General features: G+C 44.0%; 1 protein-coding gene across 1 annotated transcript in view; it reads left to right on the plus strand.

The window, feature by feature from the left end:
* The first annotated feature begins 212 nt into the window (after positions 1-212).
* Positions 213-16305, plus strand: part of PUM3 (pumilio RNA binding family member 3) — a 29559-nt gene continuing 13466 nt past the window's right edge. Inside the window, exons 1-11 of the mRNA XM_081845142.1 lie at positions 213-392; positions 1871-2053; positions 3865-4000; positions 5212-5287; positions 6714-6807; positions 6888-6954; positions 8896-9070; positions 12067-12170; positions 13014-13092; positions 13644-13742; positions 15717-15770. Coding sequence (XP_081701268.1) covers positions 305-392; positions 1871-2053; positions 3865-4000; positions 5212-5287; positions 6714-6807; positions 6888-6954; positions 8896-9070; positions 12067-12170; positions 13014-13092; positions 13644-13742; positions 15717-15770 — 1155 coding nt within the window. The 5' untranslated portion in view covers positions 213-304. The remainder of the gene's footprint in view (positions 393-1870; positions 2054-3864; positions 4001-5211; positions 5288-6713; positions 6808-6887; positions 6955-8895; positions 9071-12066; positions 12171-13013; positions 13093-13643; positions 13743-15716; positions 15771-16305) is intronic.

Consider the following 16305-nt stretch of genomic DNA (forward strand, 5'->3'; position numbering starts at 1 on the left):
TCACTCTGTCTCCTTTCTACGTCTATGGGCCTCGCCGAAGCCGCAGCCACGGCCGTCACTTCCGCTTCCCCTTGGACAGCGGGAGAATGGCGGAAGGCGCCCCCTGCCGACCACCCCGCCGGCGTTCCAACGGGAAACGGAAGTGCTGGCAGATGTGTCCCGCTGCGCGGTTCTCGCGAGGCCCCTTGTCCAATGGGAGCGAGCTTCCGCCGGAAGGAGCTGGGGAAGAGAGCGGAAGTGCGGCTGGAGGCTGCTCCGGGAGGTCGGCACGTGGGGCTGAGCGAGGAAGCGAGTTGTCCCTCCCATGGAAGCCAAGCGCCGACGGAGGGGACCCGCAGGCGGAGGAGGAAGAGGCCCCGGGAAGAAGAAGCTGGCCAGGAAGGCGGAGGAGGGTGAGGCGGGGGCGGGAAACGGGCCTCCCCTCCGAGGGCGAAGGCAAAGGGGTTGGGGGGGGGACGTGGGTGTGTTTTATGGGGCCCGCTCCTCTCTCGCATCGCCCGGGTCTGAGGGAGAGAAGACTTCTTGCTGGGAGTTGGGGGTCGCAGGCCGAGATCTTGCGGAGGCTTTATTACTATTATTATTATTGCTTTGTGTACCATCTGGTGGAAAAGTGCAATACAAATTTAACACATACAGAAATAATTCTGTGAACCGCCTTCAGACCTCCGGGTATAGTGGGGTAAAGGGAAAGGGACCCCTGACCATTAGGTCCAGTCGTGGCCGACTCTGGGGTTGGTAGATAAATTCAATTAATAATAATAATAATAATAATAATAATAATAAGGTAAAGGGACCCCTGACCATTAGGTCCAGTCGTGGCCGACTCTGGGGTTGGTAGATAAATTCAATTAATAATAATAATAATAATAATAATAAGGTAAAGGGACCCCTGACCATTAGGTCCAGTCGTGGCCGACTCTGGGGTTGGTAGGTAAATTCAAATAATAATAATAAGCCCTAGGCTCTGTGGTTTAACCCACAGCACCACCCACATCCCATAATAATAATAGAATACCACATTTGTAGTCCCTCTGATTTTATTTTTTAAAAATCCTTTCTTTGCCTTAGCAGAAGTAGTGACAGCGTTTTTGTTTGCTGATTTCTTTCCAGCGTGGCAGTATGTCCACTTGATCCAAATTCTGTTCCTGTTAAATAATGTATCCTGTTATGTATTCTACGTTTCTAATGATGAATAGACAGTGTGGAATTTGAATTCGTTCTCACAGAGGGTGGGCCATTTTCTAGTCACCATAATTATATGAAGAAACCTGACTTGGAAAGTGGAAGACTGTGTTTTGTTTTGTTTTTTAAAAAATCATGTAGGCACTTTTTATTTATTAAATTAAGGTATGAATGTATAGAATCAATACAGTTCCCTACCCCCAGGAAGTGACAAGCCACATGTTTCATATAACTGTTTTAACATCACTGTTACAAACAAAGTGGAAGACTGTTTGATGTGAAGTTGCTCACAACACTTCCCTGTACTTTAGCATATAATTCTGCTTTAAGCACACCAGTGGCAGGGATAAAGGGTAACTCAAAATATATCCGCTGGAAAAAAGTTCTGTCATATTAGCTGTATGCTATGTACTGTATGTAAGTCCACCGAATGGTAGGGATTGTTAGATAAAAACTAATCTAATAATCAAGCGGTTTCTACCAAAAAAGTAATTTTATTTTATTTTTTACAAAATAGACAGGTACATTATGCATTTTCCATCTTAAGGTTTTTGTCGCATGTTGCCTTCCATTAATCCTCCCTGAATTGAAATTTCAAAGTTGGACTGAGAAGAATATAATACATATTGAATACAAACTGATTGGTTGTTGATTTTGTGAAATTATCTCTTTTGAAAACTTGAAATAGATACTGGTCCTCCAACCAAATTAAATAGAAAAAGTGGTGAAGATGGCAAGCCGAAATTTAAACGTAAGAAATTTGAGAGAGGAAACAAAAAGCCTGGTAAAACTGGAGTGAAACAATTCAAGAGTAAACAACCATCAGAAAAATTTACCAGGAAGCACAAACTTCAAGATGATAAAGAAGGAGGTGAGAATAATACTTGGGTTTGTTTAAAGATATATTGATCAAAGAAAGATAAATGTCTCAGTGAATCTGCTACTTTTAAGATATTTGAAGGCGTCTACTGTCCACAATCTATTGATGATGTGACAGGGCCTTCTCTGCCCTTGGCCCTGTTTGTGGAATGCCATCCCCATAGAAGTTGCCATTTTTTTTTGTGCCAGTTCAAGACCTGTCTTATTTGCTCAGGCTTTTGAGTATTTTATCTAGTTGGTTTAGCTTACTGAGTAGCTTTAGTTGTTCCTATTTGAGGTGTTTTTATGGTTTTATCACTTTGTATTGCGTGATTTTTTAAAATTTAAGTGTTCCAATCCACCCGGGTACCTATACAGATGATGAGCTATAAGTAGTTCACATCTTAATGATGAATGTTTTCTTTTAAAGAATGTGTGAATTGTGACCAGCCTGCATGCTGTAGATTCATCTCTGCACAAAACTTGCATTTAGAGCTGAGACAGTGGTTTGAAGCAGGGTCCCACAGTGCTATGCTGGCCTTGGTAGTGAAGTAAAACATTGTGGTTCGTAGGTCCCGCCCAGTGTTCAAATTATTATATTGTCCACTTGCAACCCAGTGAAGATGCCTGGGTACCTGGACGTCTTGATTGGATCTGACCTGTTTTCACACACTAACAACACATCCTGTAGAATGCTACCAGTTATGTTATCTGCAGAAGGAATTTCAGAAATCAAACTGCTTTTTCTGTGCCGCCTGAACAGGAGCAGTCACCATTATGAAAAAGATGTCGGAATAGGCCAATATATATGTGGACTGTTCCTGGATCACGTGGCTTTTGTTCTTTAGCTTCTCCAAGCTCTAAACGCTGCTCAAGGTTGTCATCTGAACTAGCCAGCTGTTTAAATGAGAATCAATCACAGTCAGTCCATCCTTTGAAAAATAAGACTTTGGAGCCATCTTGCCCCCAAATGGCAACTAGGCATTCCATTTGGGTGGCTGTAACCTTGATTTAGGGAGCCATTTGGCACCTAGCTTATATATCTGAGTTTCTAACACTGACTGGTAGGTCCCACCTCCTCCTAGCTTGGCCACGGGGACGGGGGGGGGGGTGAGGACGGGCCCCGCCTGACTTTCTTGCAGGGAACTAGACAGTTTGGCTGCTGCTTGGCTTGTATCTTTGTGCCTCAGTGTCACAGCAGCCAAACCATCCCAAGCTTTCCTCCTAACATGGGAGTGAGGAAAGGTGCAGCAATAGCCACACAACTCCTGGAATAATACCCAGCCAGTCACGATTTTGGCTCCAAGGTTGATGGCAGGATGGATGGTCAGGAGCATGAGTTATGAGCCTGAGGTTCAGATTTTAGTTACGTCTTGAGTTTTCAGAGCTTGCCTTGGGCAAAACCCACACCTGCAATATCAGGATAAAATGGGTCAGAGCTCCATGATGTTTTGTATGGAAAAGGTTACTAGTTCAACCTTTGGCATTTGGAGATTAAGAAAAGGTGGAGAGTCACTGGAGAGCCTTTGTCTGAGTCTACTCTACTGGGCTATATGTATCCATGGTTCAACTTGGTATCATGTAAATGAACGAGCTGCTGTTTCAGAATAAGCTGTAACAGTTTTAAAAAGCTGGTTCTTTCCTCCAGACTGACATTCTTGGAATTTTAAACAAAGGCACAGCTGACCAAAATTGATTAGGGAAGTATTGCTGTCGGAGACAGAGCAGTCGGCATCCAACAGTTGGCGCTATTTGTTAATTAACTTGTGTGACGTTTGATGCGTCTTAAAGTGCGCTACAAAATGAATGCATTTTTGTCATCAGGGTCGGCGCCTAAGAAGCCTAAATGGGACGACATCAAGAAGAAGAAGAAGGAGCTGAAGCAGAGCCGACAGCTGAATGACAAAGCCAACTATGATGTGGTGCTTAAGGGAAAGCAGATTTGGGAATCTCTGAGGCAGTAAGAACGACTTGCGCTGCATTTTCCTGAACTTAACACTGTACTTGTTTTTCCTCCTCACGAAGGAAAAAAGTTTGTCCTGCCTTAGACTTCAGTATAACGCGCACACAGACATGGTTTATTGCTGCAGTTGTCTGTGTGGATTATAAAACTGAGGCTGTACGTCAGTGTTTTAGGTTCATTAAAAAAATAAAATCATAACTAGATGAATATGTGTCCTTCATTAAAGCATGGATAAAGGATTACATATTACAAAAGAACCTTTGGACAAAGAAGCTACCTGCGAGTTGATCACTCTGCAGTGTTTGTCACCTGCTGTGAAGTGTTTGGCTTGAGTGTAGAAGCCCAGGCCGCCTCCACACCTTGCATTTGCAGGGCTATGATTCTGTTTTAAACAGCCATGGCTCCCCACCAGCTAATCTGGGGGCTGCAGTTCTCAAAGTGGTTTGACAACCCGTCCCTCTTCCCAGAGAACCCTGGGAATTGTAACTCCGGGAGAGGGGAATAAGGGTCTCGTGGCAACGCCCAGCACCCTTAACAAGCTACAGCTCCCAGAATTCATTGGCAGAAGCCATGCCTGTTGCAAGTGGTTTTGCTTGAAAAGTGTGGTGTCAAATCTCTGCTCAGTCTTAACTCACTAAATGGCCTTGGTCAAAGGGCAATCTCTTCACCTAATCTGCTTTACTCGGTGGTTGTGAGAGCTCTCCTCTCCTCCCTCAGCCATCCGTTGCGCTGATCATGCTGCACTCCACTCTGCAACCAAAGTGGCAAGGATCCAGTCATGTGGTATAGGGGGTTGGACTAGATGACCTTGGGGTCCCTTCCAACTCTACAATTCTTTGACTCAATGCTGTGTTTCACTAAAAGGGTGGGTGCCCTTGTCATTAGAGTTCCCCGTGGAAGGTATACAGCACTGTGTCCTTAATAAAGTTGGGCACCAAACCTCTTACCTGCCATATTTGCGTGGAGGCATTCCCCGCCTCCCCAAAGAAAAAGTTTTTGATTGTAGTAAGGGGATGAGCTTTGGAACAGACAAGAAGCAAATACTGTAATCTCTTACGCTGCTCTCAGTTGCTTCTGGACGGCACTTTAACATGTTAGTCTTCCAACATTAGATGCCAATTAGCTTCTTAAAGTACAAGATAATTCAGTTACTGTATCAAGAAAAATAATAATTGTTGCATTGTCTAAAGACTTTCTTGTTTTTATAGGAAAAAATGTGAGAAGGAGAAGCGGGAAAAGATGTTGAGTGAACTCCAAGAGCTGCTTCGTGGGAAAATAAAAAATGTAAGAAGGATAGAATACAGTGAAACATGACTCTCAAATGGCTGGATTTGTTGGGGTTTTGTAATGGTGGGGAAAGGGCATGTCTGGTTCTGCTGCCCCTCCATGTGATGGGGGCTGGGGGGGGCAAGTGGAATGTCTGTTCCCAGGCCCAAGGGTCATCCTAAAAGTTCATCTACCTGTTGCATCACCTGCCAAGTATCTCAAAGGTCTCCAAGCCCAGGACACAGCTTTTCAGCAGTAGTAGGAAGAGGAAGCAGGAATACAGTGTTACCTCGGGTTAAGTACTTAATTCGTTCCGGAGGTCCGTTCTTAACCTGAAACTGTTAACCTGAAGCACCACTTTAGCTAATGGGGCCTCCTGCTGCCGCTGCGCCGCCGGAGCATGATTTCTGTTCTCGTCCTGAAGCAAAGTTCTTAATCCAAGGTACTATTTCTGGGTTAGCGGAGTTTGTAACCTGAAGCATCTGTGACCCGAGGTACCACTGTATCCCATTCTCTGGATCCAGTTCATTGCATTGTACTGGAATGCTTCACCTGTTTTACCACCACCATCATCAATGTATTATTTTTATTTATTAAATTTGTATACCGCCCTATGCCTGCAGGTCTCAGGGCTGTTCACAGGATGAAATCACAATATAAAAACACAAAGCAAAACAAAACAACCGAGTAACATCCCCCCCCCCCCAGAATAACCCTCCAGAATCGGATCCCATGATGCCTGGTGCACCTTGTAAGGAAATGTTTTGCTGTGTTGCAAGTGTTTCTATTACATATACATAATAATAATGCAGGTTGTAGGTGCCCTTGGTTGTAGGGATGTGGGTGGTGCTGTGGGTTAAACCACAGAGCCTAGGACTTGCCGATCAGAAGGTCAGTGGTTCAAATCCCTGCGACTGGGTGAGCTCGGTCCCTGCTCCTGCCAACCTAGCAGTTTGAAAGCATGTCAGAGTGCAAGTAGATAAATAGGTACCGCTCCGGCGGGAAGGTAAACGCCGTTTCCATGTACTGCTCCGGTTCGCCAGAAGCGGCTTAGTCGTGCTGGCCACATGACCTGGAAACTGTGCGCCGGTTCTCTTGGCCAATAAAGCGAGATGAGCGCCGCAACCCCAGAGTTGGCCACGACTGGACCTAATGGTCAGGGGTCCCTTTACCTTTAGGAGCCCTTGAAATGCCAAATGCTGGAACGGTAAAAAGTACAGAGGCATTTCTCTCCCCCCCCCAATTGGTTTAGCTGGTTTAGTGTCTAGCACACTCATATGGTTCATTTTTTTGAGAGTGTATTATGTTTAGCTTTTAGTTAGCTGCAGACAGATTTTAGGAATTTTATTAAAGCCAACCGTGAAGATAAATCTGTTGAAATGCAATGCTGCCTAAATGACTTAGGGGGAAGGATTCATCTCAAGGGAACCGTTTATCCCCACAGATGGCGTTTGCTCACGATTCGACCCGTGTCATCCAGTGCTACATTCAGTTTGGCAACACAGAGCAAAGGCAAGAAGTATTTGAAGAACTGAAAGGTACAGTTTCCAGAAACAAATGGCTTGCCTTCAGAGCTCTTGGTGTTTACAGCTTCTTATGGTGGTTTCTCATCCCACAGATAGTTTCACCGAACTAAGCAAAGCCAAGTATTCCAGAAATATTGTGAAGAAGCTTCTTGCCTATGGGTAAGTATTTCCTTTTCCTACGCTTCTCTCCACTTCTGAGGGAAGTCAAGCCAGAGAACGGAGTGTAAAGGAGAGAATGAGGGAGCTGGACTGTGGTGCTTGGCTTCAAATCCTTGCTCAGCTTACTCTCTTGTGCCGCATTGTTGTCAAAAAGATGAGATGGGCTTTGACAGAATGCGATAATGATCCCACTGAGATCATGGCACTGCTCTGGAAAATGCTTGTGTGTCTAAAGTCCTCTAGCTCCAAAAGACAAAGAAATTGGTTTCGTCTCTTCCAAGTCTCTGGATGCTACTGATGTCTGTCCCACGTCTGAAAAATGCCATTTTGGTTGATATGACTTGGATATGTGAATCTAAAGCAGCTCATAGCATCATCATAAGTTAAAAAGTCATGCCATGTCATTTGTAGGCAACTGCTTTCTTTTTTCCCCAAATTTTTTTTATTGGTTTTCACAACATTATAAACAAACAAACACATAAGACAAACAAACATGGCCTTATTGAAAATTACACTTATTAGCATTGTTAAGTGACTTCCTCGCTTCCCCTTTGTTGAATTTCATTGCATATTCTTTTAACAGTTTTCCAAATCACAGTTCTTATATAATTTAACTTAAACATTAACATCCTTAGATCTTCAGATTATGAAATTAAACATATTAATTCATCCATTAACATAAATAAAAGCCTAAGCCAATTAAGTATCTTCAAGTTGTTTTCAGTTAATTTAACTTAACATATTTAACTAAGTAATCATTAAATTTAATCTACTCTTCCTGATACTCCTCCTTCTGGTTGCGGACTCTTCCGGTTAGGTCAGCTAGCTCCGAAAAATCCATCATCTTCATCTGCCATTCTTTCTTGTGCAATTCCAAACCTGTTATTCCAAGAAGAAAGTCCTCTGGCTTCTTTATAAATGTATATTTCAACATTTTATTCAATTCATTATAAATCTTTTCCCAGAAGTCTTTCACCTGGGGACAGGTCCACCACATATGATAAAAGGTTCCTTCCTTATCTTTACATTTCCAACATAGATTGTCACAGTTGTGATATATCTTTGCTAATTTTACAGGAGTCAAATACCTCTAAGACTTAGCTCAGTGGATGAGACTCTGCTTCTCCCTGAAGTTTGGTGCAAGTGCCAGGAAGCCCTGGAGAGGGGCAGGATTTGTACCAAGCAACCAAAAACTAAGGTTGGCTACCAAGCAGAGCCAAACTGTCACTCAGTGATTGGCCTGCTGCTGGCGTCTCTGTCTCTCTTATGAAACTATGTATATTAATACACATAAGACACTCACACACAGTGAGATAAAACGTGGCCTGGATCTAGACTGCCTTTCATGAACGGAATGGCTCTTCCAGCTCACAGAAAGCTTCTGATCCAGCAGAGGGATCCGGCTGTCACAAGAAGGGAAGGCAACAGCTGCTGCTTCATCCCTCCCCCTGCAGAAGAAGAAGAGTTTGGATTTGATATCCCGCTTTATCACTACCCGAAGGAGTCTCAAAGCGGCTAACAATCTCCTTTTCTTTCCTCCCCCACAACAAACACTCTGTGAGGTGAGTGGGGCTGAGAGACTTCAAAGAAGTGTGACTGGCCCAAGGTCACCCAGCAGCTGCATGTGGAGGAGCGGGGAATCGAACACAGTTCACCAGATTACAAGTCCACCGCTACACCACACTACACCACACTGGCTCCCAACACTATTCCACAGGGTCCCGCAAAGGAAGAGGAAGGTGGCAAAAGTTGCCGCTCCTTCTGACAGCTCAGTCCCCTTGCTAGTGGCGTCAAAAGTTTGGATCAGAGTCTTTCTTTTCTCCCCACCGTTGAAAAAGAATTAAAAAATTGGTTGCGTTTAATAAGTGATTGCTTGAAGTCTCTGGTCCGCTTTTCTTTTCCGATACGTTGAGCTGCTGTCCGTGTTTATTCCTGAAACAGAACGAAGCCACAAGTTGCAGAGATAATCAAAAGCTTTAAAGGCGAGGTCAGGAAGATGCTGCGCCATGCGGAAGCGTCGGCTGTGGTGGAGTACGCCTATAACGACAAAGCCATTTTGGAGCAGAGGAACATGCTGACTGAGGAGCTGTATGGGAACACATTCCAGGTCTACAAGGTGGTGTATCAAGGCAGCTTTTTGTCAGCTTTCCCCCACAGTATTGTTTTTAGATTTTAGATGCAGTGTGCCGTGGGAGAGAAAAGGAAGGGTGGCCAACGGGAAAGGAAATACAGTGGTACCTCGGGTTACAGACGCTTCAGGTTACAGACTCTGCTAACCCAGAAATAGTACTTCGGGTTATGAACTTTGCTTCAGGATGACAACAGAAATTGCTCAGCGGTGGCAGCGGGAGGCTGCATTAGCTAAAGTGGTGCTTCAGGTTAAGAACAGTTTCAGGTTAAGAATGGACCTTCAGAACGAATTAAGTACTTAACCCGAGGTACCATGGTAAAGGTAAAGGGACCCCTGACCATTAGGTCCAGTCGTGGCCGACTCTGGGGTTGCGGCGCTCATCTCACTTTATTGGCCGAGGGAGCCAGTGTACAGCTTCCAGGTCATGTGGCCAGCATGACTAAGCCGCTTCTGGTGAACCAGAGCAGCACACGGAAACGCCGTTTACCTTCCCACCGGAGTGGTACCTATTTATCTACTTGCACTTTTGTGCTTTCGAACTGCTAGGTTGGCAGGAAAGTACCACTGGACTGCTGTTTTATTTCCAGAGCTGGAGCTCTGAAGGTGGGCCCCTCTGCATCTGTGCCCTTTACATGCAATCAGTGCTGTTTGTGTCTCGCCCCGACAGAGTTTTCTTCCTATCTTTGAAGTCCTTCACTAGAGCAGAGCAGAGCATACTTGGGGCTAAAGGATCTCTGTCTGATCTACACCATGAAGAGGTGGTCTTGGGAATGCTGACTTTGCCACTATGGAAACTAGGAATTCTGTTTATAAGCAAACCTGGCATTCCCGTGGTTCTAGTTAACATCTTGATAGCTTCATTAAAACAGGGATACATAGCAACCTGATGCATAGATCTAAGCTAGCTGTTTCAAAAATGTATTGGCATCTGAACACATGTTTACTTGGTCCCTTCTCTGGGGGTTGGCTTTATCAAGAGAAGTTGGTTCTGCTTAAATGACAGAGGCCTGCCGCCATGTTTTAATTTGTCTGGTGTGAAACTCTGAATGCAAAGGCTTTATAGACAAAAATAGGTATTTGATTCCTGCAGAATTTAGAGATCTCTGGAGAGCATTGTTTAAGTTGATTGGTTTGCAATTATTGATTATTCAGGTACAGTATAAAGAAGTCTTACAGTTGAACTTGCTATACAACGTTTGACTTTTGACTTCAGTTTGAGATGGTCTAGTTCCATGCCCCCCATTGCCCTTTTTAAGGATTTAAAAAGTAATCATTAGCTTACATTTGAAAGGGAGTGGTTTTATTAGGAATTTTCATGTTTGAAAATCTGGATAGAGCCATTCCAATTCCTATTAAAAAATTAAGCTTAATGAAGTTCTTTTAAAAGCTTTGAAACCACGAATACTAATACGCTATTACTTGAATTCTCCTTTCATTATGTGCTGCATCATATTCTCTTAAAGACTCACAGATCACACATTGTGGATAGCTAATGAGAGACCAATTAACAGGAATTCTACTTGGCACACTAATTAGAAACTGCCTTCTTTTGGAAACGGTAGCTCAAAGTGAATGTAAGAAGCCGTTATACCTGCTGCTTTAACCCTTTTAAAAGCTGTGCGTGAATAGGAGCTACTTCAGCGTTTTTAATTGGACTCTTTTGCAAATTGCACTGTGATCCTTAACCTGCTTGCAAAGAAGTCAGATTTCGTCACTACCTGATTTGTGGTGCTGATGGGCACTCAAGTGCAACCGCCAGCTCCTCTATCAGTTCAATTTCAGGCACAGCTGCCCTAGTTCTGTTGGGGATGTGTGAGTAGGAAGCCAAACCCTGCATTGCTCTGAATTGGGATATCATAGGTTTGACCATCTGAATGAGTCAAAGTCTCTATGCTGGAACTGAGAGGCAACAATAAGGCAAGAGTGTCTCATATTTCTTCAGAACAAAAAAAGTTGTACCCAGTTAGGATGGATCTTTGCAGAGCACACTTGAACAAAATACAGTGGTACCTCTGGTTAAGTACTTAATTTGTTCTGGGTTCCGTTCTTAACCTGAAACTTTTCTTAACCTGAAGCACCACTATAGCTAATGGGGCCCTTCTGCCGCTGCCATGCCGCCGGAGCACGATTTCTGTTCTCATCCTGAAGCAAAGTTCTTAACCTGAGGTACTATTTCTGGGTTAGCGGAGTCTGTAACCTGAAGCGTATGTAACCTGAAACGTATGTAACCTGAGGTACCACTGTAATAATGGGGCAGTTCTCATTTGCAGAAGTATTCTCCTCTGTATAGGTAAAACTGGATGGATAAAAAAGGTCAAAAGTGAGGCTGGATGAATGCACAAATATAATGAATTAGTGCATTTCCCTTCTTTTTGTCCCAATTACAGTATTAAAATAGGCAGGCAGAGCATTTGACACCTGTGTGTGTGTTTCACCCTTTAGTCGCATAGTTTTATATACCTTGCTTTCTCTCCAGCCTGACATTATGTTTCATCAGGACCTCTAGTATGTCAGAAAGACCAGGTGGAGCATCAACACAGGCTTCAAGATAGACTCTCTCAAATGTACAGTGGTATTGCTTCAGGTTAAGTACGGACCTCTGGAATGAATTAATTACTTAACCCGAGGTACCACTGTATCCTTGGAAATGGAGTGCAGTTAAGGCTGTTCATAAAATGTCCTTTTCTGGTCACTAGGTACAAAATGCCTTTCGTCTAGATCTTTCTGGAGACTTCAGTTCCCTCTTAAATGGTAAAATATGAGGTGCCAGCTGGACCATCCACAGGTCATCTGAGGTCCGTCACAGGGAAGCCAGTGGCTTATCAGAGGTCCTGTGTCTTTATGGAACCTCTCAACTGAGTCTAATGAGGCCACAGTGTCAAGATACGATGGCAGACTTGCTTTATACTGAAGAATCTTCATTGTGCTTTTGGCTATTTAATGTCATTAAAATTCATCGTAGCGGCTTTTCTTAATTTCAGTCATCAGAGCACCCAACTTTAGAGGAAGTGTTGAAGGCTCAGCCTGAGAAGCGGGAGGCCATTCTGGATGAAATGAAACAGATCCTGACTCCAATGGCGCAAAAGTAAGGGCAACAATTTAGCATGAGGCGTATCACAGCCAACTGCGGAGCATAAAGTGTGTTCTCATCCCTTTTAACGTCTTTTGTTTTTCAAAAAAATTATTATTTTTCACAATATTATAAACAAACAAAAACACAAGACAAACAAACATAAATCATAGCCTTATTGAAAATTACAGTTACTAACTTTGTTAAGTGACTTCCTCGCTTCCCCTTGGTTGAATTTCATTGCATATCTTTTTAACGGTTTTCCAAATCCCAATTTTTATGAAATTTAACTTAAACATTAACATCCTTAGATCTTCAGATTATAAAATTAAACATATTAATTCATCACTTTTAACGTCTTTTGAGATAACTTTGAAACTGTTCCATTTTGAATGTAAATACTTAAGCTGGTGAAAGCCCAGCAGATCTTTCCAAGATGGCTTATTTAATGTGGGAACATTGAAGGCTCTTCAAAAACAAAATCAGTCCCCAGTGCTTCTTCTTGCCTTTTGGGTCTCTCTCTCCTTAAAAAAGGAGTGGGGAAACGGGACCCTCCAGAGGTTGATGGGCCCCAAATCCCGTGATCTCTGACCATTGGGTTGGGGCGGATGGGACTTGTGGTCTGCCAACATCTGGAGAGCCACAGACTCCCTGCCTGAGAGAGAGCGAAGGAGACACATAGGAACGCAGCCAATTCCTGTGCACAGATTGGTTCTCTGGCTTGACAACTAGCCTGTTCTGGATGCAACTGCAGATGTATCTATAACTTCCTTTACAATTCTCTGCACATGCAGTTCCATGTCATGGTATTATGTAAGTACAGACTTCTGTTTGTTTCCCCCCTGTTTCATCTTACAGGGAGGCTGTGATAAAGCATTCGTTGGTGCATAAAGTCTTTCTGGACTTCTTTATCCATGCTACCCCAAAACAGAGATCGGTAAGTATTGGCACAGCTATGGGTTTTGATCTGGTTTCATGTTAACGAATAAACAGTACAAGTGCATGCCAGGCATGTCTACTCTGCAGAGCTGTGCCTCTTAGCAGCTCATGTGCCTCCTCCGCTAGCTGGATTAGGAACCTGAAGCATAATGAAGGCACTTCAGAGGATCTGCGTGGTCTTCCCACTTCCTGGCACAACTTGCCAGGCATCATGTCTTGAAGCAGGACAGGGCTGAATCAGGGTGCTCAACTCAGTTTCTTCCAGCTGCATTTGCATACCTGAAGTTAGACATTCTTCCTTATTAAATGCTGGTAGCCCTGGGATGATGGTGACCGAAGCACACTGTTCTTTGTCATGCCAGTGGCCTCGGGCTTCTCCTCTTTAGTTGCTCTTATGTTACTCTGGTTCTGAGAATTTGAAATACTTTCCATTCCTGGTTGTAAGGAAAGATAACGCAGGCCCACAGAGCTGATCAGAATAATACCATTTATATTATGGTAGTTGATTTGTGTTAAATTCATTAAAACCATCTCCTTAAATCTGTCTAGGAAATGATTGAGTCAATCAGAGAATCTGTAATCTACTTGGCACACACGCACGATGGAGCCAGAGTCGCCATGCATTGCCTGTGGCACGGGACCCCCAAGGTTTGTATGCAGAGTCGCTGGTCCGTGTGGATCAAATGAGAATTGGTGAGACCTTTCTAAAAAGTTTCACTGAGGAGCCTTTTCCCCTCGCTACTTAGCTGTGTCTGACTTTGACAAATGTGACTGTGAGACATAAAAGAATGGAAATGCCCAACCCTTTCGTTAGAATTAGTATCTAAAAGGTACTAAGGAGGCTTTATGACTAGCCTTGCGCCTCAAATGAAATGACAGTGCTTATCATGGTCCCTTGGCAAGCATGCTGAAAATTCAAACTTCAGAGAGAGAGAGCTGTGCCTTCATTATGTAAATGCTTAAAGCTGAGACTTGTACATAAGCTGAAGTGCTGTCAGGATCTCTTCCAGGGCTTTCCCAAAATACTGAAGACTTACAGGCTGGTTGCAGCACTCAGCTTGCTTATTTTGCATCCCATAGGGCAGGGATGTCCAAGTGGTCGACTGCGATCGACAGGTCGATCCCCTGGTGCTAGCAATAGATCGCGGGCTCATTTTCCTCTGGTGGGGGGGGGGAGAGCATCTGTCCCCACCCACTCCCTGTGTCCTTGATTTGCGCACGATTGCAAAGAGGGAAGAGGGAGTTACTGTAGTCAGGTGATTAGCAATGTCTGCCGTCCCCCCCCCCCCAAGCAGCTGAACAACTTTGGTTTGGCCTCCTTTGGCTTGCTACCATAAAAAAAGCTCAACAACATTGGTCCCCATCCCCCCCAAATGGGTAGATCACTGCTAGTTCCCACCCCATCCCCGGGAGTAGATTGCAGTCTCTTGGGAGTTGGATGTTCCTGCCATAGGGAGTTAAAATGCCTCTTTGTGGAACATTGAAAGGTGTCCAAGCCCATCAGCGAAGAGAGGAGAGATGGGAGAAGAAGGTCTTCCTCTGTGTCTGCAGTGCTCTTCCTCTCCCTGGTCAGGGGTGCAACGGGGCCGTGGTCCCAGTCTTTTTCCAGCATGTCTCAGCCAGCCAGGCATGCTGCCTTGACCTGCTGTGAATTTCTGAGAAGAGATTGCATGTTGTAGTTGAACTGGACAAGGGGAGGTAAAGAGACGATAAACAACAAAAACAGAATGAAGTGAGGAGGTGGGAGCAGAGATGAGATTACAGAGAAATATGGAGAAAGGGGGGCAGTTAATAGAGAGGAGAATGGGGAGGGCGGGGGGAGAAATGGGATATTGCATGATGTACTTCCTTACGGAACCCTGATGGACGCAGGAGGCTTAATTGATCCAAGTGGGATCACCTAAGGCAGGGGTATCAAACTCAAATACATCGGGGGCCGCATCAGCAGTTTGGTCACCCTCAAAAGTGACACGGAAGTGGTCAGTATATCCAAAGTTTACCGCTCAGACTTTTAAGCAGAATAATAAGCAGACCCCCCTCCCCCCCCCCATACATCATATGTACTTACAGTACAGGAGAGAAGGGTTCAGGCAGCCGTTGGATCACAGGATGGCATGCGCTCAATATAAAAACAAGTGGAGGTTTCCTGAATGCATGTAAAGTGGAGGTTTCCTGTGTAGAACGGCCGGCACCGCTAGAGGGCAGACCTTCTCTGGCTTGTAGGCTGCCGCGCATGCGCTGAAGAGGCGGCTTTCTTGTGTCAAAAAAAAAAAAAAGCGAGAATAAAAGGTGAAGGCCGGCGGCGGCTACATGGGCCACATGACGAGGTCTGGTGGGCCGGATTCGGCCTGCAGGCCTTGTGTTTGACACCCGTGACCTAAGGGATCTTCTGCAGCAAGCTTTGCTTTAACAGTCATCTGCATGGCGGCTTTCCATCCTTCATTTAGAAGTGGGGTTCAAAAGGATCTCTAGCTTCTCAAGGACTCTTTGGCCTCCTCCAAATGGGTATATTTGCACATTCTGAAGTCAGAAACCCGACATTATGCAGTGGCTCTGCGTTCATTTTAAAGCTTGTTGGCCTGACACGCTAATTTATTGCTTTTTCTTCATTTCTCTTGTCAGGACAGAAAAGTCATTATGAAAACCATGAAGACTTATGTTGAAAAAATAGCTAATGTGAGTATTTTTAAAGATGTGTTTGGTAATTTTGAGCAGCAGAATCCTGTGCATATTTACTCAGAAGCAAGTGTGTCTTAGGAGTGCGGCTTAAAAATATCACTGTTGTGGCCTTATTTTCAATTGGAACTGCACGGATTGAGAAGTTTTATTCTCCAGTGTTCAGGCTTATGTATGAAACATCAATATACATGACTTTAAGGAAGAGATTTGAACCTAGACAAAAAAGCAAATTCCATAGCAAAGGGCCAAAAATAGAAGCAGGACTTCTGTGCAGCATTCACTTCTGTTGAAAACACATTCACTTCTGTTGAAAACTTGTGTTTGTGACATTTGGCACGACTAAAACAAACTTGTGTTCTACCAATCTTGATGCCAAATAAGACTTTATTCTGTGGGATAATTCTTCATTTGAAATAGCTCTGCTTTACACAGAAACAACTGAGGGAATACAGCATTCCCCACAAATGAAACCTTCAGCACATTTACTCAGATCTAAGTCTCTCAGAGTTAAATAATAATAATAATAATAATA

The sequence above is a fragment of the Podarcis erhardii genome (assembly GCF_964252035.2).
Source record: "Podarcis erhardii genome assembly, chromosome: 17".
In the NCBI taxonomy this organism is placed as follows: Eukaryota; Metazoa; Chordata; class Lepidosauria; order Squamata; family Lacertidae; genus Podarcis; species Podarcis erhardii.